General features: G+C 41.8%; 1 protein-coding gene across 1 annotated transcript in view; it reads right to left on the minus strand.

Annotated features, from left to right (window-relative positions):
- LOC115138075 (phospholipid-transporting ATPase ABCA1-like) overlaps positions 1–16,433 on the minus strand; it is a 225,346-nt gene that overhangs the window by 47,475 nt on the left and 161,438 nt on the right. Inside the window, exons 37-41 of the mRNA XM_029674482.2 lie at positions 15,640–15,817; positions 11,614–11,729; positions 10,966–11,110; positions 3,328–3,451; positions 1,358–1,487 (exon numbers count right to left, since the gene is read on the minus strand). Of these exons, the coding sequence (XP_029530342.2) occupies positions 1,358–1,487; positions 3,328–3,451; positions 10,966–11,110; positions 11,614–11,729; positions 15,640–15,817 (693 nt within the window). The remainder of the gene's footprint in view (positions 1–1,357; positions 1,488–3,327; positions 3,452–10,965; positions 11,111–11,613; positions 11,730–15,639; positions 15,818–16,433) is intronic.

Below are 16,433 nucleotides of genomic sequence, written 5' to 3' on the forward strand. Positions count from 1 at the left end.
TTCAAAAACCCTTAACCCACACATTCTCACCACATTCCCATAAAGCCAACAATACAAATCCCAAATGACGACCACCTGTTAATACACGTCATCTCATTTCAAAATCATGGGCATTAATATGGAGTTGGTCCCCCCTTTGCTACTATAACAGCCTCCACTCCTCTGGGAAGGCTTTCCACTAGATTTTGGAACATTGCTGCCAGGAATTGCTTCCATTCAGCCACAAGAGCATTAGTGAGGTCAGGCAGTTTTGTTGGGCAATTAGGCCTGGCTCGCAGTTGGCGTTCCAATTCAGCTCAAAGGTGTTTGATGGGGTTGAGGTCAGGGCTCTGTGCAGGCCAAGTTCTTCCACACCGATCTCTACAAACTATATCTGTATGGACTTAGTTTTGTGCATGGGAGAATTGTCATGCTGAAACAGGAAAGGGCTTTCCCCAAACTGTTGCCACAAAGTTGGAAGCACAGAATCATCTAGAATGTTATTGTATACCATAGCATTAAGATTTCCCTTCACTGTAACTAAGGGGTCTAGCCCGAACCATGAAAAACAGCCCCAGATCATTATTCCTCCTCCACCAAACTTTACAGTTGGCACTATGCATTGGGGCAGGTAGCGTTCTCCTGGCATCCACCAAACCCAGATTTGTCCGTCTGACTGCCAGATGTTGAAGCATGATTCATCACACTTCATCAGAATACGTTTCCACTGCTCCAGTCCAATGACGGTGAGCTTTACAACACTTCAGCCGACTCTTGGCATTGCGCATGGTGATCTTTGGCTTGTGTCCGGCTGCTCTGCCATGGAAACCTATTTCATGAAGCTCCTGACTAACAGTTATTGTGCCAGAGGCAGGTTGGAACACGGTAGTGAGTGTTGCAACCGAGGACAGACAATTTTTACACCCTCCACGCTTCAGCACTCGGCGGTCCCGTTTTGTGAGCTTGTGTGGCCTACCACTTCGCGGCTGAGCCGCTGTTGCTCCTAGACGTTTCCACCTCACAATAACATCACTTACAGTTGACTGGGACAGCTCTGTTAAGGCAGACATTTGACGAACTGACTTGTTGGAAAGGTGGCATCCTATGACAGTGCCACTTTGAAATTCACTCAACTCTTCAGTGAGGCCATTCTACTGGCAATGTTTGTCTGTGGAGATTGCATGGCTGTGTGCTCAATTTTATGCACCTGTCAACAATGGGTGTGGCTGAAATAGCCGAATCCATTTACTTGAAGGGCTGTCCACATACTTTTGTATTTATAGTGTATATCCTAAATGTTTTTCACTAATGAGAGAATTTGTTTACATTTTCACAATAAAATGCAATTTTATTAAAGTTAATATTATTCTACTCTTGCCTGGGTTTGCAGCAGAACTTATACTGGATAAGGAGAGTGATGGTGAACATGACTGCCCCCTGGATGGCCATGGCACAGAGGTTCTTCCCCACCATGTCCCAGCTGAGGGGGTCCTGGTAACGGTCTTCCCCTGGGAGAGACAAAAAACATAGTTCTTCATCAAGAGAAACATAATGTTTGTAATAATGTATCATAATCACCTCGGATGGGTGTCACTGGAACTCAATGGTATTGGACTAAATCTCAGCAGCTCAGAACCACTGACTGACACTCACAGAACTGCCTTCCACCGTAATCAGTGGGAGACATCTGAACAAATGCACTCTATTCTAAATGGGAGCCCTTTCACTAATATAGATGTTTGTTTAAAGCTGACAGCAACTGACTATCTCCCTCTCCTCCCTATTTCTCCCTCTCTGTGCTGGAGCGATGATGGACAGAAACGGAAGTGTTCAGTCTCATTCTCCAGCAAATAGGCCCTCTCCAGACTTTTAAGTTGTGATTGCTTTCCTCATTACGTTTGTCGCTGCAAATGATTCTCTCATGGCTGTTTCCTGCCACATCTATTCCCCAGATAAAGCCTTTGCTCCCGCCATTCATGTGCCTCTCTGCCTCTAAATCTCCCCTGTGTACATATTCCCTTTTGTTTTCTACATTTTGTGTCGAGAACGAAGGGCTACGGTCGCGCTATTGGTCAAATGTAAGTCCCCCGGAGGGACAAAGAAGCTGCTATTTGGTAAATATGTAGCAACACATAAGAAGTGTACTGCAAAAGGCACTATGTGACGGTATGAAGAAGATGGTGTGAAAGCATTGCATAAGTAGAGGACTTCTTTTAAAGTAGCTAAGCTATTGGTGTTTGGCTAATCTTAAACCCAAAATGTTCACTACCAAATGTTACATTAGCATGTAGCAAGTGGAAAGTTTGCACCTGTTATTCTGAATGGAATATTGAAAGACAACACCAAAGCTAAAGCCATGGCATAGTCTTTCTTTACAGGGTACTTCCTTTTCCTCGTACCACTCAGCTTCATTTGACCTTTCATCCTACCACTTACGTTTAATTCCATCTAGCTAGGAGGGGAACGCTTTGCACTGATTAACCTTAATTCTTTGCTGTTACCCATAGTAATAAAATACTACTACTACTACTAATAATAATAATAATAATAATAATAATATTATATGCCACTTTTATCCAAAGCAATTTACAGTACAGTGAGTGCAAACATATACAAAACATTTTTTTAAAGGCTGAAAGCTATGATCCCTTATTGATGTCACCTGTTAAATCCACTTCAATCAGTGTGATGAAGTGGAGGAGACAGGTTAAAGACGGAGTTTTAACCCCCGAGACAATTGTGACATGGATTGCGTATGCGTGCCATTCAGTGGGTGAATGGCCAAGACAAAAGATTTAAGTGCCTTTGAACGGGGTATGGTAGTAAGTGCCAGGCGCACCAGTTTGTGTCGAGAACTGCATTGCTACTGGGTTTCTCACGCTCAACAGTTTCCTGTGTGTATCAAGAATGGTCCACCACCCAAAGAACACCCAGCCAACTTGACACAACTATGGGAAGCATTGGAGTCAACATGGGACAGCATCCAAGTGGAACACTTTCAACATCTAGTAGAGACTGTTCTGAAGGAAAAAACAGTTGTGGCTGGACGACAATTTACAAATACAATGTTTGATAACTGTCAGTGTCATTTCGTAGTTTAGTTGTTACACTTATGAATTCAAATTTAAAATGGTAATGTGTCATTAAAAGTACAACGCTATTCAGTTGGAGTGTAATGATAGTATACTGTATGTATAGTATACTAAAAGACTGAAAAAAAAACAATTCATTTAAAGTACAATTTTAATACGTGTGTTGAAGGTATAGATAGATATATGTTAAGAAAGTTTGATTTGAATAGTTTCACCATTCTTCGATTTACTCCTAAGGTGGTTGGGGGATGCTCACCAAAGCTATCGTACAAGGTGGCCATAGCCTGGTTCTTGCCCATGTCGATGAGCCCTCGACCCAGACAGAAGTGTGGAAAAATCAGCAGCACCTGCTTCACAATACCATTGATTTTCGAGATGTTCTGTGAGAGAAAAAAACACAAACAGAAAAACAACAACAATGCATTGGTGACGCATAAAAGACTAGAAAGACTGCAAGACATAAGGGCAGATTGTTATTAGGGGTGACACATGACAGAGAACCCGCTGGATGCGTCTGTGTTGACAGACTCCTTCCTTGCTGTGTGTGAGTGACCTGAGGGAAGCAGCGGGTTTGGAACCCCCGGCGGCGGTAAAAGAGTGTTCGTGGAGTTTCGACTTTTCCGACACTCGCCAGATAACTAAAGCACATCATCCATGCTTGCTCATCAGCGGAGGCACACTGCGTGCTTGAGTGGGGCGCCAAATGACATGGAAATGAGCCTCGGCTTCTTGACTCGTTATTAAGGGGCACGCTTTCTCGCTCAGTGATGTCTCTCTCACCCGCGTAATGTGAGGGCAGGAACAGCTGCTCACACATACAGATGGAAACTTTCTCATCTCAAGCCCTGAGACTTTGAAAGATGAACACATTCAGAGTGATATACACACCCACTTCTCACTTTCCCACTTGCAATAAAATACAAACCTACAGGCACACAGTCACACTATCGCACAAATTCACAGCCATCTTATTGGCTGTTTAATTACTTAGGTTAGGCCCGTTCATATCTGGTCCTTCCTGATTAAGCCACCCCTCCTGAAATCCCTTCTCCTCCCTGTGGCTATACTGCGGAACGATGGTGCCTTTTAAAGCACACAAGCCCTAATTAATTAAATGAAGAAGGAATGAAAGACAGCCAGACTGCACTGACTACTACAATGCCAGTCTCAGCTCTCCACATTGCTTTCATTACAGAGGATTGAGGGAATAAAGAGAAGGGGGAGAGTGAATCAGAGGGATAGATGAATAGAGAGAGAATGAGAGAGATGGAGGAAAGATATTGCCACTTCTGCCTGTTCTAAAGCAAGGTTATGCATAATGCATACGTTTGGTCTCAGGATAGTCTTCAAAGACGCTAGCGTATATTGAGAAAAAAACATAAATTCTCAGTTTCCTCTTCTGGTAGGCGAAAAGTACGATGCATTTCTTAACATGGTGCAATGTGGGGCGGCAGATGAGAATGACAGATGGCACCTTATCGTTGTCAGATTTTTTCATGGAGAGTTGTTGCTTTGCAATGTTTTCCTCTAGTTTGAGGAATGGCATGAATGAAAGGATTTACTTGGTCTGCAACAAAATGACTTGTAGATTCAATCAATTGCGGTTCACTCACACTGTTTCTGCTATATTTTAAGCACAGGTGTGGTTTAGAGGCACCATCCATTGGCAATGTCCACAGAGCACTTTTGCAGCATGTTGGATGTGAAGCAATGAACACCTGTCATACACTCTTAGAAAAAGGGTTCCAAAGGGGTTCTTCAGCTGTCCCCATAGGAGAACCCTTTTTGGTACCAGGTAGAACCCTATTTGGTTCCATGTAAGAACCCATTTGGAGAACCAAAAAGGGTTCTTCAATGGGGACAGCCGAACAACCGTTTTAGGTTCTAGATAGCACCTTTTTTTCTAAGATAGTAGAGCAAACGTTCAGGATGAATTTAGCAGTACAGTTTTCCTTCATCTGTTATGGATGGAATTGGGATCTTTGGTCATGGATGGTAACTCACTACCGTCATCATTAAAACAAATTTAGTATAGGCCTTCATGTATGATGTCTGGGTATACAGCAGTGATAATGTAGCTCAACTTCAAGTAAATTTGTTATCTTCTCCTAATGGTCGAACTTAAGCTACAGATCAAAGGTTAGAGTTGGAAGGTCACAGCTAGTTGACATGCAGCAGTAATCTGAGCATTTCTGCCAGGGAGTAACTGGGCAGTCCGAGCCTAATTTCCCTACAGGCAAGTATGAATGCAAAACAAAAATACCTCATTGATTATGGTGTCACAGCTAACTCTCAAATGTCAAGCAATATGTCTGCCAATTCATCTCGTTCTTATTGAACTTCTAACCTGTTTCCTCAAAGACTTAAGGACACGCCAGCCAACTAAAATGTCAAGCGTGATATCTTGGCCAATAATCTTGGCATCCATATAATGTATTACATAGTTACCTTTTATTTTCAATGCTAAGACACTCAATTTGAATATATCTGGTCAGATCAACACATTCTGGGCCCATTCCTACTGAACTATACGTGAAAGAGTTATTCATCATGGTCAAACTTCAAGAAGCTGGCAAAAGGCTAAAAGAGCCTGAAGTTAGAAACATAAGTGAATTGGAAAAAAAATAATAATAAAAGCAAACCAATGACCTTGTGCAGCCGAGGGCCCATTTGTCATCGAGAAGGATTTGAAGAAATAGAGACCTAATTTAAGATCAATATGTGAAATAACAGATCTTCTCTCAACTGGGTGTTTATCAAGGAGATCAAAGAGGTTTTTAGGCAATGACGAAACGCTTGACAATTTTCTTCAAAGTTTGCCCTATATGCCCATAAATCATCTCTGAATGGGTTCTGAAGGGGAAAAATCTCCAAGGCTCTCGTCTGACCCATATTGCTTTAGTGTTCATATTCCCCAAGCATCGCCTCCATCTTCACCGGAGGGACTTCCGAAAAGGAAAATATATGGCTGGAAGCGTCGTGGGGATTGTGACCGTTAGCTGATTTCTCAAACTAGATGTGTAAAGGGAATTCAATTCAAACTTCATAATCAGTAATGTACAATACATCCCAAATGGAATGTAACATAGTGTACTATGTACTGTATATACAAAAACACTATATTGTACACTAAAAGATGTAGACAGCTGATAAATGTAGACAGCTGTATTTAAACACATATCCCTCCCCTCACCACCCACACACATCACCACGCCAAAGCATGTCCCCTCAAAGCATATAGCACACTACAATTAAACTACATTATGTCCCTGACTAATGCAGCCCCATCGACTTCCTCCCTACCGACTCACTCTGCCCCTAACCTGGCCAGATCCATGCCTTACAAGCTTGTCTGAGTGGCTAGCGGCTGGTCTATTGACTCAGGTGCTGTCTCATGCATGCAAGGCAGGCTGCGATTGATGCGATGCTCAGGTAGCATGGGGGGGGGAATCTTCCAAGCTCCCTCGCTCGGTCTCCAGATAAAACTGGGACATAAAGTGCTAAATGTGATGCTGTAGTGTGCTTTGCTTTTGTCTCAAGAATTGGCTTTTTTATATTTTTTTATATCATTCCCTCTAGACTACCAGTCATCGTCCCATAGGAGGAGCTATTCACTTTGACCTTCAGTGGAGAAATAAATGAATGAAGAGAACTTCAACTATGCCGTTCCCATTTTAGCTGTCGTCACAGCACAGGGTGGAAGGAAAGGAATAAAAGCATGAAAGCGTGGAAATAGAGACGACGGAGAAAGATCGAGACAGATATCTCGATACAACCTGTCGCGCTTAACTGTGTGTGTGTGTGTGGGGAGGGGGGGGGGGTGCATCCTTATCTACGTCGGCCATTTTGGCTCCTCTCTGTTCATCGGGTCTATCAGAACAGAACAGAGGAAATGTGGAAACCGACAACATCCCGGCATGTCGCAGCCTATTTTTCCAGGCGGTCCAGCAGTGACAGTTCAACTCTGACAGTCGATTGGTAGGATAAGTGATGCATCAGTCCGGGACCGTGGCCAACTACAGGGCTCGTATCTGCATTGACATCCCCAGGAGTGAGAGCTGGGCTGTTATTGTCCCCTGTCTGGCATGTCTCAATTGACCCTCAGAGCTACACTACACAGCAGGCTTTCCAATACACTAGGCAAATGCCCTTGACAAGGAGGAGTCTGGTAAGTCACTCTCACAAATTGGCAGTGACCGGAATGGGCTCCATTATTATTGCCAGAGCCCCTTATGAATGAGATTCGCCAAAACAATACTGATAAAGATATGGGAAAACAAGTGACAACAAAAATATGATTTTGTTTGATGGGGAGGTTGTCAGCGAAAAGACAAACCAAAAACAAATCAATGATGAACGACGGCAATGACAATAATGAAATCTCTATGCAAACGAGGTTGTCTGGTTATGTAAAAAGGAGACCGCAGACATTAAGCTGTGTCTGAGAAACCAGAGAGAAGATGAATGTTCAAAGGACAGGAGCATATGACAAAGTCAGTGAAGCCAAGATATTGCTCAGGTTGGAGTGGAGATTAGAGTTAGCTGACTTTTGAAGTGGAAGCTCAGATGGGGGAACCTGATGTTGCAACTTGTCGGAGTGAAGTGCTTACAACACACACACACACACAAATACATGGATAACCACCAGTGAGTTTTTTCCATGAGCATGGCCTTATTTCTATTACCATATTGGATGACTGTCATTCATATTCCATTCACCCAGTTCAATGTAACATCAATAGATTTAGGCTACTACATGATATTCAAATTTTCCCTATACCATTCATGAGGTTGATACAACATAGTCTATGAATGAAAGTTTACAAGCTAGGTGCACACAGGTCGAGAGAAACATTTGAGGTGACACATGGACAGACAGTGACACATTCAATACCACCTTGCACACTTCCGCTTGCCTCTAGCTGATATAGGGTGTGATCATCAGTCCAACAGGTGCAAAGGAGAGTTTCTATTGGACAAATTCAGGTACTGTATGTTTATCCTCGTTTTGTTCCGTTTAAGAAAATGTTTTCAACATAATCGTCGGAATGAATACACCCCGATCACAGTTTCATAACAGCCACGTTATATTCCTTCTCGCATCTATGCGCTCTCCTCCTCTCACCTTTTCCCTTCATCGCTTGTGGACGTCAATGCACAACACATCAGCTGTATGTGACCAGGTGAAAAAACCTTTCCAAGCCAAACCATATCATAACCGCTACACACAGCCTACATTGTTGTCAGCATATTAGCTAAAGTAATGTCAAAGTCAACATAGCTAACAGAACTAAAGTAGGTTAGTAAACCTGCTACTGTGTGCAGTCAATAAGCAGTATAGCACTTAAACCGGCGGGCCCCGGTGGCAATAAATTAGTCAAACCAAAAGCTTACCTTGACTTGGAAGAGTTCCAGTGTTGTGTTGGATAGTCATAGCCAGCTAGCTAACATAGCATCCCTCTGTTTGAGCAGGGTGGTTTATTAGGCTAAATTAGCTAGCTGCATTTGCTATCTAAAAAAATGACAAAATCTCTCTCTTGCTTCACCTTCATTTTGGAAGACATTAATTTGTTCAAAACTGTTAAACTATTGTATTTCTCTCTCTTTGAGTCAACTACTGTCAACATTTTATGCACTGCACGCTAGCTGTATCTTATGCTTTCAGCACTAGATTCTTTCTCTGACCCTTTGATTGGGTGGACAAAACGTAGACAACATGTCAGTTCATGCTGCAAGAGCTCTGATGTCCTCCGGAAGTTGTCATAAGTCTATGAAAGGGGGTGATAACCATGAGTCTCCTAGGTTTTGTATTGATGTCAATGTACCCAGAGAAGGATGGAAACTAGCTGTCCTCAGGCTACACCATGGTGCTACCCTACTGCTGTTGAGGCTACTGTAGACCGCCTTTGCAAAATAGTATGTTTTAATCGATTATTTGGCGATGTGATTATACTTAGTATAGTTTTATCATAAAAGGATAAATGGTTTTCTTTTTCTGAAAATCACTGAGGACGTTGGTCCTCCCCTTCCTCCTCTGAAGAGCCTCCACTGATAAGCACGCACACACTCACTAGGGATGTGCACACACGTATAAGCACAAATGGTCTATCTCTCTCTCACTCTCTCTCTCTCACACACACACACACGGGATGTGTTCTGTTAATTTGGCCAATCAAAGCGGCAACGAGGCTCAATGTGTAGCAAGTGAAGTGAGCGTTCACTAATTTAATTAAATATCTCGATTTGTAGCGAATGTTAAAATAATTCACATCGGGGATTGAACTTCATCATAATAAACACATTTCAGAGCATAAAAACAATGTTTGGACCAGGGATTTTGGCACCGCTAGGTTTCCACGCATTATCTGCCCAGCAGAGTAGACACTGGGGGCCTGGTTCCAACTTATAAAGAATGGTTAAACTAAGAAAATGTTGTCCTTAGCATAAATATATTGAACAAAAATATACGCGCAACATGCAACAATTTCAAAGATTTTACTGAGTTAAAGTTCATATAAGGAAATCAGTCAATTTAAATAAATAAATTAGGCTCTATTCTATGGATTTCGCATGACTGGGCAGGGGTGGAGCCATGGGTGGGCCTTGGAGGGCATAGGCCCACCCCTTGGCAGCCAGACCCACCCATTGGGGAGACAGGCCCAGCCAAGCAGAATTAGTTTTCCACCACAAAAAGTGCTTATTTACAGACAGAAATACTCCTCAGCACCACAACACCCCACATCAGACAATCTCACAGGTGAAGAAGCCGGATGTGAAGGTCCTGGGCTGGCGTGGTTACATGTGGTCTATGCTTGTGAGGTCGGTTGGACGTACTGCCAAATTCTCTAAAATGACATTCAGTTCTCTGGCAACAGCTCTGGTGGACATTCCTGCACTCAGCATGACAATTGCACACTCCCTCAAAACGTGAGACATCGGTGGCATTGTGTTGTGTGACAAAACTGCTAATTTTAAAGTGGCCTTTTATTGTCCCCAGCACAAGGTGCACCTGTGTAATGGTGGTATTAATCAGCTTCTTGATATGCCACACCTGTCAGGAGGTTGGATTATCTTGGCACAGGAGAAATGCTCAGTAAGATGGATGTAACATTTGAGAGAAATAAGCTTTTAGGAAAATGTATGTTTTTTTTTATTTCAGCTCATGTTTCATGGGACCAACATTTTACATGTTGCATTTATATTTTTGTTCAGTGTATGAGTATTTTCCATGAAGTTAACTCATTGTTATCTCGGTAAGTATTGAACCAGCCATGCTTTTGCTAACTGACAATTCAGTCTAAACAAAAGCAACCATGACACTGAAAAATGGCATCTCACACTCCACCGCTCTCATTGTTCCTATCCATCTCCTTAACAATCTCTCCAGTTGTCTTTTTCTCTTAGTCGCTTTCTTTCTTTCTCTTTTCTCCGTCTTTGTCTTTTGATTCTCCAGTGAGAAAGGGAAGCTTTTGGTATGAATGAAAGATGGATGAAGCACATTCTACAAAGACACAATTCTCACCTCACAATTAAACATTAAAGTGAATTTAAAATACCACCTTTGAAACTCATCCAGTGGGTTAAAAGCAACAAAAAAAAGCAATTCCAGGAGGAAAACTTCCCTCAAACTAGTTGAAAGCCTGCACACAAATACACAGTGGTATATTGAGGAAAGGGATCAATTAGCTCGACAAAAATGTAATCACCCTGATATAATAGTCGAGTGAGCAATCGTTTCTTTGATAAATGTGTGTATTCCCCTCCCAGTATGTACGGTATCAACATTAGGACAGCCAAAAGGACACAGACCCCTAGCCCTTGTCGCTCCGAAGCTGTCCTAATATGGACACTGTAACAATGAAGACTCAGGAAAGAGGCAACCCGCATCACCTACATCATCAGCGAACAACTCCATGACGAAGGTGGCCACGCTCCCATTGATGCCGATGAAGAGGTTGATGCAGGTCAGCACCACGTAGGCCGTGCTGGGAACGTTGAAGATAAACGAGGCTGGGTACATCATGGGTGTGATAGACCACCTGAAAACACAGATGGTTAACTGCATAGAAGTTTTCATATCTTACTATTTAAACAGCACAGTATGAAATGAGACAGGGGGAGATACATGAAGAGGGGTATAGAGACTTGAAGGAACAGTTTGCACTTTAATTTCAAATCCAAAGTGCTGGAGTACAGCGCCAAAACAATGACAAATGTGTCACTGTCCCAATACGTTTCGAGCTCACTGGACTGTATTGACTGTGGCACACCATGTGGAAAACTGTGAATTTGAAGTTAAACAACACTCAAATATTATTTGTAGCGTTTATGAGATGTTTACTGACTAAGCGCTATGCGGGCATAAAAGGATCTAATAGGTCAATTTGAGCTTTTCGTACCGCAATACAAACATTTCAAACTTCTTGCTCCATATGAACATTACATCTATAGTCCAATCACAATGTTCTTATTTTTCATGAAACTTCTTTGAACTGAGTAAGTCAGCACATAAAAATATGGATATAATTTTGGTTCTACTTACCCATACATCATCAGTAGCAGAATCAAAGCTGGTAAGTTAGGAAGGGACACGTAGGCTTTTTGTTGGAAACACAGGAAGATGACGATGACTATTAGACACGGGACTATGTAGTTGCACTGTAATAAAGCACACAAAACCCATTAGACTGTAGTTACACTGTAATAAAGCATGTTTAGTCCCTTATTGGACTATGTAGTTACACTGTAATAAAGCATGTTTAGCCCCTTATTGGACTATGTAGTTACACTGTAATAAAGCATGTTTAGCCCCTTATTGGACTATGTAGTTACACTGTAATAAAGCATGTTTAGCCCCTTATTGGACTATGTAGTTACACTGTAATAAAGCATGTTTAGCCCCTTATTGACTATGTAGTTACACTGTAATAAAGCATGTTTAGCCCCTTATTGGACTATGTAGTTACACTGTAATAAAGCATGTTTAGCCCCTTATTGGACTATGTAGTTACACTGTAATAAAGCATGTTTAGCCCCTTATTGGACTATGTAGTTACACTGTAATAAAACATGTATAATCCCTTATTAGACTTAGTTACTGTAATAAAGCATGTATAACCCCTTATTAGACTATGTAGTTACACTGTAATAAAGCAGGTATAACCTCTTATTAGACTATGTAGTTACGCAGTAATAAATCACACATAAAACCTAATTAGACTATGCAGTTACACTCTCTGAAATAAAATATGTTGAACTCCAGTAAATGTGAATTCTATAGATTAGGTTTTAATTCGCTTTTCCAGCTGCCCTCTTTCATTTGCTCATTAACAAGAAAGCAATCTATTCCCCTTCATATGAGGAGACGAGTCTGAGGCTGGCCTGACTGGACAAATCTAATGAAAACCATCTCGCAATGTACCTAACTGTAGTACAGTTGAAGTCGGAAGTTTACATACACCTTAGCCAAATACATTTAAACTCAGTTTTTCACAATTCCTGACATTTAATCCAAGTACAAATTCCCTGTCTTAGGTCAGTTAGGATCACCACTTTATTTTAAGAATGTGAATTGTCAGAATAGTAATAGAGAGAATGATTTATTTCAGCTTTAATTTATTTCACCATATTCCAAGTGGGTCAGAAGTTTACATACACTCAAATAGTATTTGGTAGCATTGCCTTTAAATGTATTAACTTGGGTCAAATGTTTCAGGTAGTCGTCCACAAGCTTCCCATAATAAGTTGGGTGAATTTTTGCCCATTCCTCCTGACAGAGCTGGTGTAACTGAGTCAGCTTTGTAGGCCTCCTTGCCTGCACACGCTTTTTCAGTTATGCACACACATTTTCTATAGGATTGAGGCCAGTGCTTTGTGATGGCCACTCCAATACCTTGACTTGTCCTTAAGCCATTTTGCCACAACTTTGGAAGTATGCTTGGGGTCATTGTCCATTTGGAAGACCCAGTTGCGATCAAGCTTTAACTTCCTGACTGATGTCTTGAGATGTTGCTTCAGTATATCCACATCATTTTCTTTCCTCATGATGCCATTTATTTTGTGAGTACACCAGTCCTTCGTGCAGCAAAGCACCCCCACAACATGATGCTGCCACCCCCGTGCTTCATGTTTGGGATGGTGTTTTTTGGCTTACAAGCCTCACCCTTTTTTCTCCAAACAGTCCTTATGGCCAAACAGTTTCTATTTTTATTTCAACCAAAAAGTTTCTCCAAAAAGTACGATCTTTGTCCCCATGTGAAGTTTTTTATGGCGGTTTTGGAGCAGTGGCTTCTTCCGTGCTGAGCGGCCTTTCAGGTTATGTCAATATTGGACTCGTTTTACTGTGGATATAGATACTTTTCTACCTATTTCCTCCAGCGAACTCACAAGGTCCTTTGCTGTTGTTCTGGGATTTACTTGCACTTTTTGAACCAAAATACGTTCAACTCTAGGAGACAGAACGCGTCTCCTTCCTGAGCATTATGACGGCTGCTTGGTCCTATGGTGTTTATACTTGCGTACTATTGTTTGTACAGATGAACGTGGTACCTTCAGGCGTTTGGAAATTGCCTCCAAGGATGAACCAGACTTGTGGAGGTCAACCATTTTTTATTCTGAGTTCTTGACTGATTTCTTTTGATTTTCCCATGATGTCAAGCAAAAAGGCACTGAGTTTGAAGGTAGGCCTTGAAATACATCCACAGGTACACCTCCAATTGACTCAAGTGATGTCAATTAGCCTATCAGAAGCTTCTAAAGCCATGACATTTTCTGGAATTTCCCAAGCTGTTTAAAGACCCTCTGGAATTGTGATAGAGTGAATTATAAGTGAAATAATCTGTCTGTAAACAATTGTTGGAACAATTACTTGTGTCCTGCACAAAGTAGATGTCCTAACTGACTTGCCAAAACTATTGTTTGTTAACAAGACATTTGTGGAGTGGTTGAAAAGCGAGTTTTAATGACTCCAACCTAAGTGTATGTAAACTTCCGACTTCAACTTTATATAAGAATATCAATTTTCTATCTGAAACAAGTTTTACAATCATGATGTTGGCTAATGAATCGCTAAATACTGCAATAGGCATGAAGGATCGATGTGGGAAAAAAACTACATATACAAATAAAAAGAACATACCTGTATGTGATTTGCAAACTTCTACTCCACAGTTCCCCCCCCCTCTATGCCTCATATAATTTAAAGGAATGGTTATTGAATGCGGTCGAAAAGCTCTGTCAGATGGTGAGCTGAATCATTTTCGCTAGATAATCCTGAATGAATCGTGAATAATGATAAGTGAGAAAGCTACAGACGCACAAATATCATGCCCCGAAGACATGCAAACCGCTCACCTTTACAATAACATGGAGGTTAGCAATTTTTTGAGGGGTATAATATTTGTAATCATGGCAGCATCTACATTCAATACCTTTTAAGTATACAGCCAAAAGAAGAAGAAATGCTTCACTGTCCCATTGGGAAGCATTCAGGGAGAGCGGAAATGCCTAAGCTCACCATCTGACAGTTTCTCGACCGCATTCCTAAAAAAATGTGACTCTCTGCATAATTACATATTATCTTTCATTTTGTTAGCATTCATCCAGCATAATAGCTAATAGTTACCTGAGTTACCTGAGAGACGGTTTAACGCCATTAAGCCTGAGGGAAAGTGCTCATGTTCTACCGCTTCACATCACTTTTTGCCACTGCCAAGCTTGTTGAGCACAACAAATCGGAACAGCCGGTGTCAATAATTCAACGCTAGCCAATGACAGTTACTCAGGCATGGACTTCCGAGCAGCTATTGCGATCACAGGTACATTTGCCATTTTTCATACTTTTAGTTGAGGTTCATTCTCATCCATCCCTTCCTCACAGTGGACGGTAGAATGCAATTGCGTACCCCCTTGTGTGGTCACCAATTAGGGGTAAGATGGCGGAGAAACCGAAGGTTTGCTGGCATCAGAATCTCAGGTGCCACCAACTGCCATTGTTGCCTGACTAACCAAACTCCCTGTTCCGGCAAAACGTCACCCCACGCCCACGGATGTTTGTTTCTTCTCTGCGATGAGTCAAGGTCTGAGTACCTCCTTGACAATTTCTAGAATGCAAACATATTCTAACTGTTCTGATTGGTCTCAGAAACTGATGGGTTGTGCCAGAGCCAGGACACATGTGGGTAACACAGCGTTTTGATAATCTTTCATTGGCTTTGATACTCTGATTGGTTAGAAATGATCCAATCGCTGATGACTTTGTTTTGTACAACACCCCTCATTTTGACAACACCCCAAACGACTTCAATGATGGCAGTCTCAGACTGAAGTATGTAGTGAACATAGAGCAGTGTCAGATAACTGCTGTTTTGTCCTTGAGCAAGATCTTAATTAACACCTAATGTGTTCCAGGGGCCCTTCTCTGTGGCTGACCCTGTGCCTTGCATGTGTGTATGTGTGATGTCCGGGGGGTTGGGAATGACATAAGACAGCAAAAAGACACATTTACGATTCACATTGGACAATAACGTTGAATTCTGAACTATTAAATTCTCTAATGAAGATAGCCTACAATATCCCAGGCGAAGTTGGCGACCCAGTAGACGGTCGGGTTGACGCCACTGACAAACTGCAAGTGCTTGGCCTTGCTGACACGCTCCTGGATGAGGAAGAGGACGAAGCTTGCTGGGATGAAGGACATGGCAAAGATGACACAGATGGACACCACCACATCGGTGGAGGTGGCGGCCCTGAAGGAGAGAAAACAGGAAGTTGAGTACAAGTTTGATCCTGTGTGATCTTCTAGCATGATCAATAGGTCTGGTTGATATTTCTAGAACTGGTAAAGGGTCAATTGTTTTAAAGGGGAAGTTTAGTATTTTACAATTCAATGTTAGATGATAAACCCTAATCTATGATTTGCTTTTCTTTAAACAGCCACTACAAACGTCAGCTAACTCTAGCAACTGTTAACTAAAAATACATTGTGATGGGAGCAAAACAATTGCCAAATCACCTATAAGTAAGGTCAAACCAAATAATCGAGTTCATTTCAGCCTATTTTTCCCAGGTCCCACATGACCCAATCACTGCCATGAATTTTTAACAAGCTATCGGTAGATAAAGTAAGGTGAAGGGACCTCTTAAAGAAAACCGAACAATGGATTACAGTTTCTCCCGGCCCACAGACTACTTTCAGTGTGCAGAACCATCTAGAATGAACTTGTAAAATATTGAAATCCACCATCAAGGGTGATTGATTTTTCTGGTATCGATCCATCAATCATGAAATGTATTCATTACTCTTTCACATCTTCTGTCATGTGCTCTACAGTAACCTGGCCTAAACCCGTACAGGTCAGTCCT

This window comes from Oncorhynchus nerka, linkage group LG12, assembly GCF_034236695.1.
Source record: "Oncorhynchus nerka isolate Pitt River linkage group LG12, Oner_Uvic_2.0, whole genome shotgun sequence".
Lineage (NCBI taxonomy): Eukaryota > Metazoa > Chordata > Actinopteri > Salmoniformes > Salmonidae > Oncorhynchus > Oncorhynchus nerka.